The sequence below is a fragment of the Hordeum vulgare genome, chromosome 4H (assembly GCF_904849725.1).
Source record: "Hordeum vulgare subsp. vulgare chromosome 4H, MorexV3_pseudomolecules_assembly, whole genome shotgun sequence".
NCBI classification, from domain to species: domain Eukaryota; kingdom Viridiplantae; phylum Streptophyta; class Magnoliopsida; order Poales; family Poaceae; genus Hordeum; species Hordeum vulgare.
In genome coordinates, this window is record NC_058521.1 from 112,422,721 (window position 1) to 112,441,750 (window position 19,030).

The window sequence follows — 19,030 nt, forward strand, 5'->3', positions numbered from 1 at the left end:
ATCACACACAAGCCTTGCAAGCAAAGTAACTTAGTGTAAGTTGCGGGATCTTGTATTACGGAACGAGTAAAGAGACTTGCCGGTAAACGAGATTGAAATAGGTATGCGGATACTGACGATCGAATCTCGGGCAAGTAACATACCGAAGGACAAAGGGAATGACATACGGGATTATACGAATCCTTGGCACTGAGGTTCAAACGATAAGATCTTCGTAGAATATGTAGGATCCAATATGGGCATCCAGGTCCCGCTATTGGATATTGACCGAGGAGTCTCTCGGGTCATGTCTACATAGTTCTCGAACCCGCAGGGTCTGCACACTTAAGGTTCGACGTTGTTTTATGCGTATTTGAGTTATATGGTTGGTTACCGAATGTTGTTCAGAGTCCCGGATGAGATCACGGACATCACGAGGGTTTCCGGAATGGTCCGGAAACGAAGATTGATATATAGGATGACCTCATTTGATTACCGGAAGGTTTTCGGAGTTACCGGGAATGTACCGGGAATGACGAATGGGTTCCGGGAGTTCACCGGGGGGGCAACCCACCCCGGGGAAGCCCATAGGCTTTGAGGAGACACACCAGCCCTTAGTGGGCTGGTGGGACAGCCCCAAGGGGGCCTATGCGCCAAGAATAAAGAATCAAAGGAAAAGAAAAAAAAGAGGGAGGAAGTGGGAAGGGAGGGGGACTCCTCCCACCAAACCAAGTCCAACTCGGTTTGGGGGGGGGAGTCCTCCCCCCCTTGGCTCGGCCGACTCCTTGGGGGTCCTTGGACCCCAAGGCAAGGCCCCCCCTCCCTCCTCCTATATATATGGAGCAATTAGGGCTGATTTGAGACGACTTTCTCACGGCTGCCCGACCACATACCTCCATAGTTTTTCCTCTAGATCGCGTTTCTACGGAGCTCGGGCGGAGCCCTGCTGAGACAAGATCATCACCAACCTCCGGAGCGCCGTCACGCTGCCGGAGAACTCTTCTACCTCTCCGTCTCTCTTGCTGGATCAATAAGGCCGAGATCATCGTCGAGCTGTACGTGTGCTGAACGCGGAGGTGCCGTCCGTTCGTTACTAGATCGTGGGACTGATCGCGGGATTGTTCGCGGGGCGGATCGAGGGACGTGAGGACGTTCCACTACATCAACCGCGTTCTCTAACGCTTCTGCTGTACAATCTACAAGGGTACGTAGATCACTCATCCCCTCTCGTAGATGGACATCACCATGATAGGTCTTCGTGCGCGTAGGAAATTTTTTGTTTCCCATGCGAAGTTCTCCAACAAGCAATTGACTACGTTACTAGATCGATATCAAGTATTATGTGGGAGAGGCCTCTGCTAGCATGTCATCCCTTACTTGGAATTCTATGTACTTATGATTGGAACTATTAGCAAGCGTCCGCAACTACTAACGTTCATTAAGGTAAAACCCAACCATAGCAATAAGATATATTGGTCCCCCTTCAATCCCATATGCATCAATTTCTACGCTAGGATTGAAGCTTCTGTCACTCTAGCCTGCCAATACATAATCCTATTAACATACAACTAACCCTATGGTGTGATCCACGCGCGCGATCATATGATGGGCACCAAAGGACAACAACATAAACACAAGCAAATTAAACCAATCATAGCAATTCATCAATCACCGATAGGACAACGATAATCTACTCAGACATCACAGGATAGCAACACATCATTGGATAATAATATGTAGCATAAAGCACCATGTTCAAGTAGAGGGTACAGCGGGTTGCGGGAGAGTGAACCGCTGAATATAGATGGGGGAAGATGATGGAGATGTTGGTGAAGATGATGGAGGTGTTGGTGTAGATCGCCGTCACATGATGATGTTCCGGGCGGTGTTCCGGCGCCGTCGGGAGAGAGGGGGAGAGAGCCCCCCTCCTTCTTCTTGTTCCTTGACCTCCTCCCTAGATGGGATAAGGGTTTCCCCTCTGGTCCATGGTCTCCATTGTGGCGGAGGGGCGAGAGCCCCTCTGAGATTGGATCTCTCTCTCTATGTCCTTCTATTTCTGCGCTCCCAGATTCTCGTTTCACCGTTTCTTAAATTCCCGGAGATCCGTAAGTCCGATTGGGATGAAATTTTAACACGATTTTCTTCTGGATATTATCTTTCTTGCGGCGAAAGAAGGGCTCCAACTGCCTTAAGGATTGCCACAAGCCTGCCTGCCGCGGGCCCACCCCCTGGCCGCGGCGACAGGGCTTGTGGGCACTCCGTGCATCGCCTCGCGTTGATTCTTCTTCCCAAAAATCATAAATATTCCAAAAAAATCCCCATAAGTTTTTATTACGTTTGGACTTCGTTTGGTATGGATATTCTGTGAAACAAAAAACATGCAACAAATAGGAACGGGCAGTGGGCACTGGATCAATATGTTAGTCCCAAAAATAGTATAAAAAGTTGCCAAAAGTATATGAAAGTTGTAGAATATTGGCATGAAACAATAAAAAATTATAGATACGACGGAGACATATCAGGCACTAAAAATTTCAGAAAAGGAAGATGTTCAGGAGAAACTATCATGGTGGTTCCTCAAGCAAAAGGGGTCCCCGTCTCTCGATTCGGGAGCCCGATCCTTATCAGCCAAGGGACGCACCGGTACAACCATGTGAATGGCCTTCCGATGAATTCATGGTTGATGCAGGTTTCAAGGACGAGTTTGATACATTTGTTCACAATGCCGGGCTCGAAGAATTCATCTCCAACAAACGCGAACGGTATACTACACTCACTGCCTCTTTTGTTCGTAGATTCAAATTTTCAGTTGGCTGTGACGCATCCATACTGTTTGATCTGTATGACAAATCCTATACCATGGATTTAGAGGATTTTAATAGAATTTGCAAGATACCTAATTGGGGTAGTCTCGATGATCCTCCTAAGTCTTTGGTTAGAGATTTTATCTCTAGTATAACTGTTGGAGAAACTAGAGACATTACGTAGGCTACCATGGGGTGCATTCATTTTCCTGCCTAGCATTACTTTGCCCACTTCATAGGTAGATGCATTAACGGCAAGATTGAGCATTGTCACCTCTGCGCACCTCACCTTAGTATTCTTAAGAGCACGGTAACGGGTGATAGAAGTTTCAACATGGGAGCTATAATCGCGAGGAGGCTAAATAATAATGCTAATGAAGGGGATTTCTTTGGTGGGATCTATGCCACTCGCATAGCAAATTTTCTTGGAGTACCCATCCGCGAAGGAGATCCCCCACTCCATACAGCTTTCCTTGATCGTGCCGCTACGACACATTATCAGTTCCTTGAGAGGGATAATGAATCCCTCCTATACCGGTAACCGACAGCGTGTTTTCCATATTACCCTTCCTACTCCTGCCTTCTTTGACTTTTAGGTAAAATGGAGATATTACATAACCAAAGGAGAGGCAGAGGAGTATGAGAGGGAGGCAAAGGCTGCTCGCCTCGTGAGGCAGCTATTCAGGCCGTAGCTGCCGCGTTCCCGTACAAACCCCATTATGATTTTGGATATCGCCCGGACCAGCCGTGGGAGTAGACCAACTTAGGCCAAAAGCCTAAGCTTGGGGAGTATGTGTCTCTCACCGACTTTATATTCATGCTTACACTTTTACTTTGATAGTTGGTGTTCACACCTTGCCACTGTATCATCCATGCTAGTTTATTTCTTTTTCTCGCTTTCTTCTCATGTGTTTGTTTAGACTGAGAAAAACAAAAAAAATAGTTGTAAGTTTGCTTTCCAGCTTGCTTAGTGGTGTTTAAAAAAAAGAGAAAACCCAAAAAGATTTCTCGTTCTTCTTTTGCTTGTTGAGAGCTTTCCCGTGTAAATAGTTTTCTTTTTCTTTGGGTCAAGGTAGACGACCATGATTAAAATATTTAGTGGCTCTCACATGCATATCTGTTTATCCGTCAAAGAGCCGTATTACTTTGTCTTCTCCTTTGAGTTTGCTTGCAGATTCCAGCTTAGTCCAATGCACGAACACTCTCATTATGATTCACATCATTCGGTCGTGCAAGTGAAAGGCAATAATGACGATATATGATGAAGTGACTGAGCCTGGAAAAGCTGGTATGAACTTGATCTATTTTGTTTTTGTAAATATGACTAGCTCATCGTTCCTAATTCAGCTTTGTTATGAGAGAAACATGTTTGCAATGACAACTTAGAGATCATAGTTTTTTATGCCATGCTTAATTAGCTAGGAGCTTATAATGGTTTGTCTTGGATGCCAACATGAATTTTGAGATGATTATAATGTAGTATGATAGGATGGTATCCTCCTTTGAATGATTCAAGTGGCTTGACTTGGCACATGTTTATGCATATAGTTGAAACAAAATCAACATAGCCTCTATGATATTCATGTTTATGGTGATTTATGTCCTACTCATGCTTGCATTCCATGTTGGTTAATTCAATGCATAGTGATGACTGTTGTCGCTCTCTAGTTGGTCGCTTCCCAGTCTTTTGCTAACCTTCACTTGTACTAAGCGGGAATACTGCTTGTGCATCCACTTCCATAAACCCAAAGTTGTTCCATATGAGTCCACCATACCTACCTATATGCGGTATCTACCTGCCGTTCCAAGTAAATTTGCATGTGCCACTCTCTAAATATTTAAGTAATAATCTGTTTTGTATGCCCAAACCGCTCATGTGGTGACAAGGGGCGATCGTTATCTTCCATGCTAGGTGTGTTATCCTCGATACGTGTTTATTCACTATCACTCACGAGAAAGGGGCCGGTAATTGGAATGCCCAGTTCCATGCTCAAATCGAAAAGATAATTGCAAACAAAACTCCCCCTGGATTGTTGTTGGTATGGATGGCACCCGAGGATTCGGCTAGTCGTGGAGTGTGATTGATCGGTGGTGGGGGAGTCAAAACTTTACTTTTCTGTTTGGGAACCGCCTAAAGTATGTGTAGCATGGAAGATGGTGAAAACTCTTGGTCATCGTGTTGACAATGAAAGCATGCCACCCAAAAAAATTTATCTCTGTTTTAAAAGCTTGAGCTCTGGCACCTCTGCAAATCAATGCTTCCCTCTGCGAAGGGCCTATCTATTTATGTTTCTGTTGAGTCATCCTCTCCTTATAAAGGCACCAATTAGAGAGCACCTCCGTCATTTTTATGCTTTGCTATTAATTGATATTGAGTATGACTGTGACTAGATCTTCTTTGCCATGAATTACAATGTTCAGTCAGCCCTTGGTCTTTGAAGGTGCTCTGCATTTATGTTTTGCGGTCTCAGAAAGAGCTAGCGAGATACCACCTGTTCATATTGCTTCATGATTGTTTTGATTGAAGTGTTGACGTTTGAAACTTATTATTATTGCTTGCTAGTTTATTATGCCGTTGATATGTGTACATCTTGAGACCTAAATGTCATTGCTTATGTGGTTAGCTTATGATCTTGCTGAAAATCTGAATATGAGTTAGACATAATTACAACAACAAGATCAAACAGAGTTCGTAAAAGTTTTTCTTTTGTCTCTTTCAGTTTGTCAACTGAATTGCTTGAGGACAAGCAAGGCTTTAAGCTTGGGGGAGTTGATACGTCTCCATCGTATCTACTTTTCCAAACACTTTTGCCCTTGTTTTGGACTCTAATTTGCATGATTTGAATGGAACTAACCCGGACTAACGCTGTTTTTACCAGAATTGCCATGGTGTTGTTTTTGCGTAGAAATAAAAGTTCTCGGAATGACCTGGAAATTTACGAGGATTTTTTTGTGGAATATATAAAAAATACTGGTGCAAGAATTACCTGGAGGGACGGAGCCAGGAGCCCACAAGCCCAGGAGGCGCGACCCCCCTGGCCGTGCTGGCAGGCTTGTGAGCCCCTCATGGCTCCGCCGCCTCCAATTCCAGCTCTATATATTCTCTCTCGCCCGAAAAAAATCAGAGAGAAGAGTTCATCGCGTTTTACAATACGGAGCCGCCGCCACCATCTGTTCTTCCTCTGGAGGGCAGATCTGGAGTCCGTTCTGGGCTCCGGAGAGGGGGAATCGACGCCTTCGTCATCACCAACCATCCTTCATCGCCAATTCCATGATGCTCTTCATCGTTCGTGAGTAATATCATCGTAGGCTTGCTGGACGGTGATGGGTTGGATGAGATCTACCATGTAATCAAGTTAGTTTTGATGGTGTTTGATCCCTAGTATCCACTATGTTCTGAGATTGATGTTGCTACTACTTTGCTATGCTTAATGCTTGTCACTAGGGCCCGAGTGCCATGATTTCAGATCTGAACCTATTATGTTTTCATCAATATATGTGTGTTCTTGATCCTATCTTGCAAGTTGTAGTCACTTACTATGTGTTATGACCCGGCAACCCCAGAGTGACAATAGCCGGTACCACTCCCGGAGATGACCATAGTATGAGGAGTTCATGTATTCACTATGTGTTAATGCTTTGTTCCAGTTCTCTATTAAAAGGAGACCTTAATATCCCTTAGTTTCCATTAGGACCCCGCTGCCATGGGAGGGATGGACAATAGATGTCATGCAAGTTCTTTTCCATAAGCACGTATGACTATATACGGAATGCATGCCTACATTACATTGACGAACTGGAGCTAGTTACAAATCACCCATGTTATAACTGTTACATGATGAATGTCATCCGACATAATTATCCATCACCCATCCAATGCCTACGAGTTTTTCCTACTGGTCCTTGCTATGTTACCTTGCCGCTACTGCTGTCACTGCTGCTACTGTTACCGCTACTGCTGTCCCTACTGCTACTATTACCGTTGCTACCGTTACTATCACACTACTTTGCTACTGAAACATTGCTGCAGATACTAAGTCTTTCAGGTGTGGTTGAATTGACAACTCAACTACTAATGCTTGAGAATATTCTTTTGCTTCCCCTTGTGTCGAATCAACAAATTTGGGTTGAATACTCTACCCTCGAAAACTGTTGCGATCCCCTATACTTATGGGTTATCAACGCTCCATCTCCTCCCGGACGTAGTCGTCCCGTGCCCATTTGAGCGCGATCTCCTCGTCGGTAGCCATGGCCTCGTGCTCCTTCTTCACGGGGAGGAGCACCGGCTCGGTCTTTGATTTGACGAGGCAGGGGAGGAGGCCTCATTGATGACGAGGGCGCCGTTGCGCGTGCGTAGCCCGAGCGGCATCACCCATGATTTCGGCTTGACGGGGAAGAGCACCGCCGACCTGGAGGAGCGGGAGCGGAAGCCAGACAAGGAGGAGGACGCCATCTCCATGCGCCTAGGCATCCACGAACTACCGCGACGGCGGGAGGAGGGTGGCGCTGGGTACTCCAACCGCGGCGAGTTGCCGTCCTCGATGTGCTCGAGGACAGCATTCAGCGTGCGGCTGGGGACGCCCCACCATAGGTGTCGCCCCTTGGAGTTGAAGGGGCCGCAGGGTTCGGCGCCGTTGGTGGCGGCGAGTTGTTCGGCGTTGCGACGTTCGAAGTACGCCGTCCACAGCATGTTGCTGTCGGGGCGTACCTCGGTTGGTTCCGCGAGCTCTCCGGCAACGACGATCGGATGCACGCGATCTCCGCACGTCGGTCTGTTGGAAATATGCCCTAGAGGTAATAATAAATTAGTTATTATTATATTTCCTTGTTCATGATAATCGTTTATTATCCATGCTAGAATTATATTGATTGGAAACTCAAATACATGTGTGGGTACATAGACAACACACTGTCCCTAGTGAGCCTCTAAGGACTAACTAGCTGATCATAGATGGTCAAGGTTTCCTGACCATAGACTTGAGTTGTCATTTGATAACGGGATCACATCATTAGGAGAATGATGTGATGGACAAGACCCAAACTATGAACGTAGCATATGATCATGTGAGTTTATTGCTACTGTTTTCTGCATGTCAAGTATCTGTTTCTATGACCATGAGATCATGCAACTCCCGGGCACCGGAGGAATGCCTTGTGTGTATCAAACGTCACAATGTAACCGGGTGACTATAAAGGTGCTCTACAGGTATCTCCGAATGTGTTTGTTGGGTTGGCATGGATCAAGATTGGGATTTGTCACTCCGTGTGACAGATAGGTATCTCGGGGCCCACTCGGTAATACAACATCACAACAAGCCTCGCAAGCAATGTGACTAAGAAGTTAGCCACGGGATCTTGTATTACAGAACGAGTAAAGAGGCTTGCCGGTAACGAGATTGAACTAGGTATAGAGATACCGACGATCGAATCTCGGGCAAGTAACATACCGAAGGACAAAGGGAACAACATACGGGATTAACTGAATCCTTGACATAGAGGTTCAACCGATAAAGATCTCTGTAGTATTTGTAGGAGCCAATATGGGCATCCAGGTCCCGCTATTGGTTATTGACTAGAGAGTGTATCAAGTCATGTCTGCATAGTTCGCGAGCCCGCAGGGTCTGCACACTTAAGGTTCAGTGACGTTTCGGTATTATTGAGTTATGTGTGTTTGGTAACCGAAAGTTGTTCGGAGTCCTGGATGAGATCCCGGATGTCATGAGGAGCTCCGAATGGTTCGGAGGTAAAGATTGATATATAGGAAAGATGCATTTGGTTTGCGGAAAGTTTTCGGGCATTACCGATAAAGTACAAGGAGTGACAAATGGGTTTTGGGGTTTTACCGGGAGGGGCCACCCACCCGGGAGAGGACCTAATAGGCCTAAATGTGGTGCACCCGCCCTTAGTGGGATGGTGCGGCTAGCCCAATAAGCCTATTTCGGCCAAGTGTAAAAGAAAAGTAAAAGAGAAGAAAGAAGGAAGAGGAATCTCACAAGGAAGAGGAGTCCTCCTCCACCAAACCTGATTGGAGGAGGACTCATCCCCCTTGGATTCGGCCGAACCTCTCCTCCTTGGAGGAGAGGGGAAGGCAGCCCACCTCCCTCTTCCTCCTATATATAGTGGAGGTTTTGAGGGCAGCCAACACCAGAAAAACCACGTGATGCCCTCTCCTCCATAGATCGTCTCCCTCGTCTAGACTAGTCCGGTATAGCTTGGCGAAGCCCTGCTGGATTAGTTCACCACCACCACACCGTAGTGTTGGAGAACTCATCTACCTCTCCGCCCCTCTTGCTGGATCAAGAAGGCGGTGATCGTCATCGAGCTGTACGTGTGCTGAACGCGGAGGTGTCATCCGTTCGACACTACATCGGGATGGATTGTGATGGGATAGCGGGATGGACCATGATGAGATCGCGGGACGGGCTGTGATTTGGATCGTGAAGATGTTCCACTACATCAACCACGTTATATACGCTTCCGCTTAGCGATCTACAAGGTTATGTAGATTCACTCTCCCCTCTCGTAGATGATCATCACCATGAATAGGTATTGCGTGTGCGTAGGAATTTTTTTGTTTCCCATGCAATGTTCTCCAACACGGTCAACTCCAGAGCGCGGCGGTGGCACCGGGACTCCGTCGGCGCTCAGCCTCCATGAGCCCGACACCCGCATATTCGGTGGCGTCGGGTAGTACGCCTCGTAGAGGAGGCGGGCCTCAGACTCGTGCAGATGGCGGCGGCCAAAACCCGTTTGTCGCTGCTCCGTCGTCGGGGTAGCGCTCGGCCATGGTCGTCGATGGAGAGTGGGGCGTCGACGACGAACGGGGGGGGGGGTGGGGGGGTCGGCAATGAGAGAGGAAGAAGGGTTGTGTTGAGAGGTGTACGACCACCGTCGAGGGAGGGACGTCTTATATAGTCATGAGGGGCGGCGAGCGGGTGGTAGCCATGCGCATGCATGGTGGGAGGGGGCGGGATGCGTGTCAGCGTGCCTTCACTGTGGCGCCTCTGAGGAATCAATGGAAGGCTGACCGGCGGCAGCCTTCGCAGTTATTCCCCGCGGGAAAACGAGGCAATGAGGACGACGACCGGGCCTAGTCGCTGACTCAGTGGGTTCACACCGAGTTCGCGCCAAAAACATTTCCCCCGGCGTCTAGGGACGCGAGTGGCCTTTTTTCATGTCGGCGACGAAAAAAGGCCTTGGAAAGGCCTGTTGGGATGAAATCTCTACTATTAAAAGTAAATCTATATGCTCGTTATTTTTTCGAAATGAGAGTTGAAGAAAATAATTGCTTGAGTTAATTAAGGAAAACCGAGCAAAAACCAGATTGTCTAGTTAATTATGGAAAATTGGACGAAAACCGTTACAACCGTTGAGCAGCACACAAAAGAAGTCACGCACACCACTACAAAGAGGGTCTCGGCGAGACAGCACGCACGCGTCATCGTCATCACTCCTTCCCTAGAGGCGTTATCGTCATCCCTACACTCCGAGCAAACGACTCAAACTCCGTCGCAGACGATCGTCGATTCAACACACATAATATCAGACACGTGAAGCTGCATGAATATCTATGCCAACATCTCAACCACTTGCGGCGAGACGCCGCAACTCCGACTCTGACCGAAAACACTTTAGGACAAAACTAGGCACGGACAAAGTCTGGCGTGCACCTATTTTAAAGAATATGCATTTGTTGATGTGTTTAGGGGTTGTATTGAAGAAAAATGTTTAAGGGTTGTACCGAAGCAAAAATGTTAGGTATCCAAGGAAAATGTCAATCAAATACAATGTAAAAGAAATAAAAATAAAATACAATGTACTACTGGTACAGTTCGAAATATTATACTAATATCTGAAGCAAAGCAACATTACAATCCAGAAAATGTTTGATATGTTCTCCTCACAATCTAGTTGCAAAGCATATTGAAATGATGGATTTTCAGCATTTTCCACCGAAGTACTTTAACATGCTGCCTGCCTGACCAAAAGCCAACTCTCTTTGCCTCTTGCTTTGCAAAAGATTTCTATGATCGCGACAAGTGTAGCTGAGATTAAGTGGTCCACCAACCTGACGAGTAGCAAGCTCATATGCAGCTTTAGACCTAATTCCAGAATCATCCGCAGCTTCAATTTCATATGCTTGAAATTCTGAAATTTTCCTTTAGGACACCATGAGGTCGCGGGTTTGTGGCAAGTGAAGCAAGTGATTATGTTCAAGAACTACATCTGTGACTTTCAAATTTCCACACCCTCGATCCAATGTAAGAGTCATTCAAGCTTTGCAATCAGTTCTTGTCTCAGCTCTAAAGCACTTCTGAATGGATTCTCTTTGCGTCTTTTTCCGATGACCTTCATTGACACAAACATATCTGCAGGAAGTTACCTTATCATCAAATTTGCTCACATTGGTGTACCTTTTCCTCACATCAAAGCCTACACGACCACCATATGCTACCCAAAACAACCAAGCCTCCTCTCGACTTTTGAATATCATGCCAATTTGAGGCATCCCCTTATCAGATTGCGCCATTGCACACCACCCAATTTATCTGCCATTGCCAACACATATAATCAGCTGACTAAATTACACAACATCAACTAAATATTCTAGATGCAAAAAGTTGTGGAACCATGTAATTCCGTCAAAATTTCAAAGCACTACTAGTGAAAGCATCATCTCAACTTCTGAATAATTAGGTGCTCACGTTTTGAGCTTGGCTACAGTAAAATTCAGTTAAAAGCAGAATTACCTCCCGCGAACAACGACTGTATCTTCTCAAGGGACAGATCAGGTGAACGAAATCCGCGGCCGCGCTGTATCTTCTCATCAGCTCCGGCGCGGCGAGGCCCTCCTCCCCGTCGCCTCCGCGGCGGCGAGAAGCCGCCCTGCTTTCTCTCCAATGCGGCGCGACGACCTCCTCTGCTCTGGACGGAACAGATTTTCAGCCTCTCTTGCACAGCGACGCGTCTAACCTCTCTCTCAGGCTCTCTGAGGTCGCGCTCCCGCCAAACCCTCGCCCGTCGTGGCCGCGCGGGAGAACTCGGTGCAGCCCCCGCGAAAACACCTCGCCCCTGCTCTGGTCTTTCCGATGAAACTACCAAGGCTGTGCTTTTTTCTTTTGTGCCTTGAGTGAATACTGTCCACAGGATGTGAATGAATGGTAGATATTGTGGGGCAAGGCTCTCTGTGAACTGAAGCTGCGTCCGGTGAAGAGACGATGGGGCTGACAAGGAGGGAAGGGAGGCAGAGGCAAGTCAACTCTAACCCGCCCGGTCACCGGCCGGAGGGGAGAATGGCGGAGACGACGGGGACGGCTCCGACCCACCGGCTCCGCACGCGCGCCGAGGCGGCGGTGGCGTTCATGGTGGACGTCCGCCCCCGCGAGATGCCCCCGCTGACGAGTGCCGCCTCCACCTTCTTCTTCGTAAGTCATCTCTCTCGTCGAAGCCGCCTTCCAAATTCAGCCACCAGCGGAGAACGGAAGATCCTCACTCCATGGACATGGGTGATGCAGATCCTGAGCGCCTACTTTGTGGTGCTGCCGCTGCGGGACGAGGGGGCCATCTCGCTGGGCCTCGGCGCCCTCCCGGGCCTCTTCGCCGGCTCGCTCGTGCTTACCGTCCTCGCCGCCCCCGTCGCCTCCCTCGCCTTCTCGCTCCCATCCGTCCCCAAGTCCAGGGTCTGTTTCTTTCTCACTTGGGTCGTTGCAGTTTGCTCGTGTTTAAACGATTTTTTTTTCTTTCTGCCACAAGTAGACAAAATCATTTGCAAATAATGCAAGGATCCAACAGAACAGAGGACTGTACTTCCCTAAACATCACACCCAGGATAAGAATTGCAAACCAAACGCCTATTTGGACTTGGTTTAAAAACACACGCACACATCCGCGAGAACCTATTTACTATCTAGCAGAAAAGATTGTATGTTTTTGCATTGATCTGCCATTTCATGTGGCTTATGTCTAGGGCTGCAAGTCAATTTTAAATATAAGCTTCTGTTATTTTCCTTTGACGAACCCCTGTTTTTATTCAGCTAATTGGCGATGGCTGTTATTTTCCCTTCACTGACACAAGCTAATTCTGTCACCTGTACCTGCAATTTCAGGCTTTGGTTTTGATACACAGATTCTTCAGCATATCCCTTCTTGTATTTTTCATGCTTTGGTTTGCCTCGAAGCCGGGCTCCCCAGCTACCGCCCAGGTAACTCACACTGATAACATGGTGTATTTTGAATCCATCTGCCATCTTGCACTTCAGCCACTTTGCTCGTTTCCTAAATTTCCTAATCGAATTAGGCAGGGCTAAACTTATGTTGTTTACTTTTGTTCATATTATGATCAAGTCAAGTGAAGATAGTTCAAATAAGCCTGCTGGGTGGGGAAACCACACCTGGTTCTACATAGGTGTGAGAATAAGCTTCTTTCTTTGGGTAAGCCATTTCCTATTACGTGATCCTGTTCATGTTTTTTAGATTTAAGTTATCGTCCATTTGAATTGCTCTCTCCATCTGAAGGTTGCTTTGCTTAATCTCATTACAATATCATCTACTTGGGCAAGGGTAATTGATGTCATGGACAGTGAGGTATCATTTGACAACTGCACCAGAAAATATCAGTAACCCCTTAGACATTTTGTATGTTCTTTTCAAATCCTTATTTCTCTTTTCATTCAGTCAGGTTCAAGATTGTTTGGTTTTATTGGGGCTGGTGCTACGCTGGGGCAACTTTTTGGTTCTTTGTTTGCTGCAAGCATGGCATGGATGGGACCCTGTACGTATCTAGGACGTTCCTCTAACTAACATAATAAGCTCCTATCTCATTTTTCATGGATGCGATGTCATATTTACTAAAATTTCCTCAGTTCTGCTCCTATTTTCCTCCCTCTTGATGGAACTTGCTGCACTCTCATCTAAAGGAATTTGCATTGATGCTAATCATGGTTCAACAGAATTGCCGTCAACAGGGTATGTAATCTTTCTGGGCATGAGTTACAAGTTCTTGACTTATTTTCTTGTTAATTTTGACATGAGTAACCAGCATGTTTTATGTACGCAATTTCTTTCTTGATTAACCTTAGCGAACTTTGAGCCGCAAATACAATCTCTGAAATCTGAATAGTCCTCTTTGTGACCAACTTGGATTGATTAATTTGTTTCAACAGTTTATGATAAAAAATTGGAGTTACAGTGCTGGGTTTTCATACTATTTTTTAAGGTGTTACTGATGATTTTATTTGACTTGTTGGTGCTTCCTTGTGTTCACAAGTGAGAATTTAAGACATCCCAATCTATTACAAACTGCAGAGCAGAACCAAGTCAAATTACCGAGCTTGGTGATGAAATGTCTTCACTGGTCACTTCACCTAGAACACCTTCCCAATCTCAAAAGACAAAGCCTGGGATTTTTGTGATGTTTGAAGGTTTCTGGCTGATCATGCGCTCACCCTACCTGGTATACATATCTCTGTTTCTATGGCTGAGTGCAGTTATCTCATCCTTCTTTTACTTCCAGGTATGATTGTTCTCCATTCGTGTATGATAGGGATGATAAGTTGTGCATTGCTGTGAGCATGTTGCTTCCTTAAATAAATTGTTAGAATACTAAGGATCCTCCATTTACTCACCCAACTTTTTCTCCTTGATTTCCAGAAAGTAACTATAGTTGCTACCACAATATCAAGCCCAACTGCCAGAAGGAAAACATTTGCACTGATAAACAGCTTTATAGCAGTTTTTATTCTTGCCGGACAGCTCACTTTGACGGTATCTTTTCCATGTCGAACTTATCCTTGTTTTACTCTACTTCATTACCCCCTTTCCAGTGTGAATAAGTGAATATCAACCAGATAAGCTGTCACCAAAGAATTACCTTTTATGGCATTACGCATTGTCGAAGTGTAACATATTATTATAAATAGAATCAAACTTATATCGCCCTCTCTTAATACCTATGATGTTTGTTTCCTTAATGCAATCATAATTGCAATAGTAACTCCATCATAACTTCCACTTCAAGATTAGCACGTCCACAATGTAAATTGCAGTATAGGATTACTGAAGTAAACCTGTACCTCCATTTTTTGCTTTTTTTTTTCTATGTACAGTGTGTGATATATTTTCTTGTGGAAGCCCGGTTATTACTTTCAAGAAAATAACCTTCAATCATGCGATGGAATCTCGATACGTTTCCCCTTCGGAACTTACTCCCATGCACATTGAGATAATTCCAATTAGAAACCCATGAGTTCTGCATTTCTTTATTTGTGTCAAGGGATATACTTCATGCAGTGTAGTCCAACTGATGCATGCTGTGACTCTAGGCGTCTAACTATTCCACAACAATATTTGGCGGTGAATAAAACAATATAAATCAACAAATCATGATATGTCTTATCCAAATAGTAGTTAGAAGACTCTGCAATGGCCAACATAAATTAGTGTTTTTCTTTTCATTCGTACGACCTGTTTAGATCATAGGTATTTTACCTCTAATCTGAACAAGGCATTATGGTAATTATAACATTCTTCTTGTTCTATCAATTTCTGGGTATGATTCAAACAAGTATTTATTTCAGGGTCATATCCTTACAGTAGCTGGTATAACAGTTGCTATTTGCGCATCTCCATTCATTGCTGCCTCAAATTTGGTTGCCCTTGCTGTATGGCCAACTTGGGTTGCTGTTGCTGTCACTGAAACAATTCGAAAGGTATCAATAGACCAAGGCACTCTTACTGAACTTTCTGTACATTTTTTCTACCATTAAATGTTGATATAAAAAAGATACATGTAATGCATATACAAAAGCTGGGTAGTCATTACCACTGAATCTGCGCAGACACACTATATCTTTAGTTTTGGTTTATTACCCTCAAATGATTTCGTATGAAAGAGCTTATGCGTTGTAGTATATTTGTCCTATAGTTAATAAGCTGAGAAATCATCATTTGCAGGATTCGTTTTTGTTTCAGTTCAAATATTAGTGCGGCTTCATCCAGTTGCATCTGGAACCAATGCATGATAGCATCTCTTATACTCAAAATTAATCAAGGCATTGCTTCTGTGTGTAACTAATATATCAAAAATCATTATATTGTCAGTGGTTTGCAAAATGCTTGTTTGGTAAAAAGGTTATAGCCACAACCGATTTTCTTCACCTACCAACACTGATTTAGGCAAAAGAAACACTGATTTAGGGCATAATGAAGTTGTTTGGTACTAGGTGAAGTCTGTGAGTACCTTAAAATTGTTGTATTTACTACATGTTATTATTTCTATATTCAGGTATACTCTGTGATAAACAAATAATTATTCTAATTTCTTGTTTCCCAATCTTTTTTCCTTCATTGCAGGTAACTACCTATGTATTGACTAGACCTGGAAGGGAGTTATTATTCACAGTTGTCTCACAGGATGAGAAATACAAAGCCAAGGTAAAATATGAGTTCCGTATGTATTTTGAGCATGCTAACCACTAGGAAACTTGATGGTGCATGACTTGGTCTCCATAGATGATCAAAGGATAATAGCATATAAAATGGGATAAAACCCTTTTCTCTCTCATTTTGACTGCTTTCCACCTGATTTTATTTGGATGCGGGATCCACTAGCTCACCTGGGTCCAGAATGATTTTAGTAACTTGGATCACCACAGAAGGGATCAAGTTATCTTCTTTAGAAACATGATACTCGGCGTTTTTTTCGGGAAAACGCAAAGGACCTTTGCGTTTCATTTCATTGAAAAGAGAGAGTTTAAAGTTACAATCCTCCTAGGAGGTGTCAAGTGTTGCGTCAAGTGAACAGTTTAAGCATTCAACATTTTTCAGTTTTCCAATTAACTGCGGCGCATCAGAGGAACTACCTCTCTCTCAAATAGAAGGACATATCAATAACCTAAAAAGTATAATTTTGGAGACAGTATTTGCTACCGAGGGGGCTTTTGCTACTGCTGAGTACTCACCTTATTGTGAGTGTCATATTTTTTAAAAGCATCTTGCCTGATATTGGCAAATCATGTGGATATTATCTTGTTGTGATGCCCATTTTCCGTTTTGATTTTGTGTAATAATTTGGCTAAATAAAAGTTTTCTTGTAGGTCTGTATAGATGTTATTGTCCAAAGGCTTGGTGATGCAACAGCTGCTGGAATTTACACGTTACTTTTCAGCAGCTTTGAGAAGAAAACATCCATTGTCAACCTCTATGCATTGCCGGTATGAATCATGTCTGATCATTTACTTGCTCATTTCTGCTTACCATATCATATTGTATGTTCAATTTTTTTTTAATATATCAAAGATAGCTCCTTGGCATTGTAGTCTGTTTCATTGTGACTCGGGAGGTAATTCTTGATGCAGATGTTGCACTAACACTTTGCTAGAAACTAATTAGGATAACTTGAGTTCTCGTGTGAAGATGCTTTGAATGGAAAAATGTCCATGGCTTGATATTTGGCTGCTCAAAAGTGTGTATGAGTCTTGGGAGTTCTTTGCTAGTCTTGCTTGAAACCTTTTACCTATCTCTACTTGTAAGTGAAAACCGGGTTAACTTTGGCAACCACTGCCGACCCATACATGATCGCCTGCTTTGTCGATAACTCGGTCGATTTTGTGGCTGCTGGATCTGCACGCAGATGCGTGCGGGAGATGTGCTTTTAGGAATAATCAATGAGCTGGGTGGGATTCGAGCCCATGACCTCTCACTGCACACCTTACCCCACTAGTGCCATCATACCAGTTGCATTTTTTCGTAGTTAAGTTACACCTTCATTTTGTGTGTGTAATTACACACCTTTCCGGAATCAACTGTTTCAGTGAACACCCAGCGCTTGCGTTCCATGCGGTCCCTACAAATTTCCAGATAAATGTCTACGGAGTAGGTGTTAACTGTGAAACATGTTTTCGCACATATTTTTTTGTCCTGGAAGGTATGTCTAATGACTCGTGCTTATTCCTTCTGTTACCAGCTCTGCTTTTTCTGGCTTCTCATCGCATTTCATTTGGGACGGCTCCAGACAAATCTTGCCAAGCTTCAGGCAGCTTCTGACCCGTCCTAGTTCCTACCAAACATGTATCTGGAACCTAAAAAATAGGTATCTCGGTGCTTCTTGACATCTATCAAGACACGTGGCTGAGTAAGGCCGTTTGTGCCAGGCCTTTATTTTTCTACGATATCGACTCAATACAGTGAAGCGATTCGAGAATGCAGAAGCACGGTATTGATTTTGTCTGCACATATCGGAGGAGCTACAATGTAGCAAGCGGACATTCGAATATAACACTGGAAGTAACCACCAGAAGGGTGAACATAGAGGAAGACATAAATAGTACAGTAGCAGGCTAGCAGCATATATACAGTATAACAATACATGAATTTTGTATCTGCTTTTAGTCCATCCTTTCATGGCGGAATCATGCAAACTGTAAGCATGTTAATTCATTGTTTATGGGGGAAAAGTATGGCTGGATAGGCTGGGCATTGTTCTGCTATGCCGCATAAAATTATGTGCTGCTCTGTTCAATACCACTCCCAGACAGCATATCATTTGCAGAGATGTGTAACTAGTTTTACCGACAACTATCTGATGAACCTGGACTACTGATCATACAGTGAAATATTTCTAATTTTTTTTGTGTTATTTGAATTAGCTTCCCCGTGATTTTTTCATGAAATTTGCATGTCTTAAGAGCATCAACAAGGGCAAATCTTACCCCCATCTGGGTGGCCCCTCATTTGTCCTGCAGGACAACCACACCCTTGATATCCATATCCTCAAATCCGTCATGTATCATAAATTTATCACCAATGCAACAGAACAAAATAAACCACAATTCAACAATTCAATCAATGGCAAAATGAAATACAACAATTCATAGATATCAAGAATTATTCATCCAGCGGGGCGGTGGCGGCCACGCCTCTTTGTGCGTGTTGATCTCCTTTATCTCAAGTCACTTCTTAGTTCTTACCTTCTGAATCCAAAAGAACAGTGTCAGCCAGAATGATCCTTGAATCGGACAGAGATCAGATGACTTGGCAACAGCGAGTTGGCCCTCCATCCGTTTGATCCGAAACGAACAGCTCAGTTGGAGTACTGTAGCAATGCACTGCACACTGTTACTCGGTGGCCGACACTGTAGATGAGGGTACTGTAGACATATACAGTTAGCTATCTTCCTCCGCATGCCCATTCGTCCATTGATCCTGGATTAGACGATCCAAAGTGTAGAGCAAGTCGCCATACTGTTCAT

The 19,030-nt window shown here is 44.6% G+C and overlaps 1 protein-coding gene across 1 annotated transcript; it reads left to right on the top strand.

The window, feature by feature from the left end:
• The first annotated feature begins 11,986 nt into the window (after window positions 1–11,986).
• LOC123448056 lies at window positions 11,987–18,417 on the top strand. The gene is made up of 13 exons (XM_045124827.1): window positions 11,987–12,208; window positions 12,299–12,463; window positions 12,890–12,985; window positions 13,128–13,214; window positions 13,299–13,367; window positions 13,458–13,554; window positions 13,646–13,748; window positions 14,088–14,295; window positions 14,433–14,546; window positions 15,359–15,490; window positions 16,134–16,214; window positions 16,877–16,993; window positions 17,746–18,417. The coding sequence occupies exons 1-13, from the start codon at window positions 12,002–12,004 to the stop codon at window positions 17,833–17,835; spliced, it is 1,566 nt and encodes a 521-aa protein (XP_044980762.1). The 5' UTR covers window positions 11,987–12,001; the 3' UTR covers window positions 17,836–18,417.
• The last annotated feature ends 613 nt before the right edge of the window (window positions 18,418–19,030 follow it).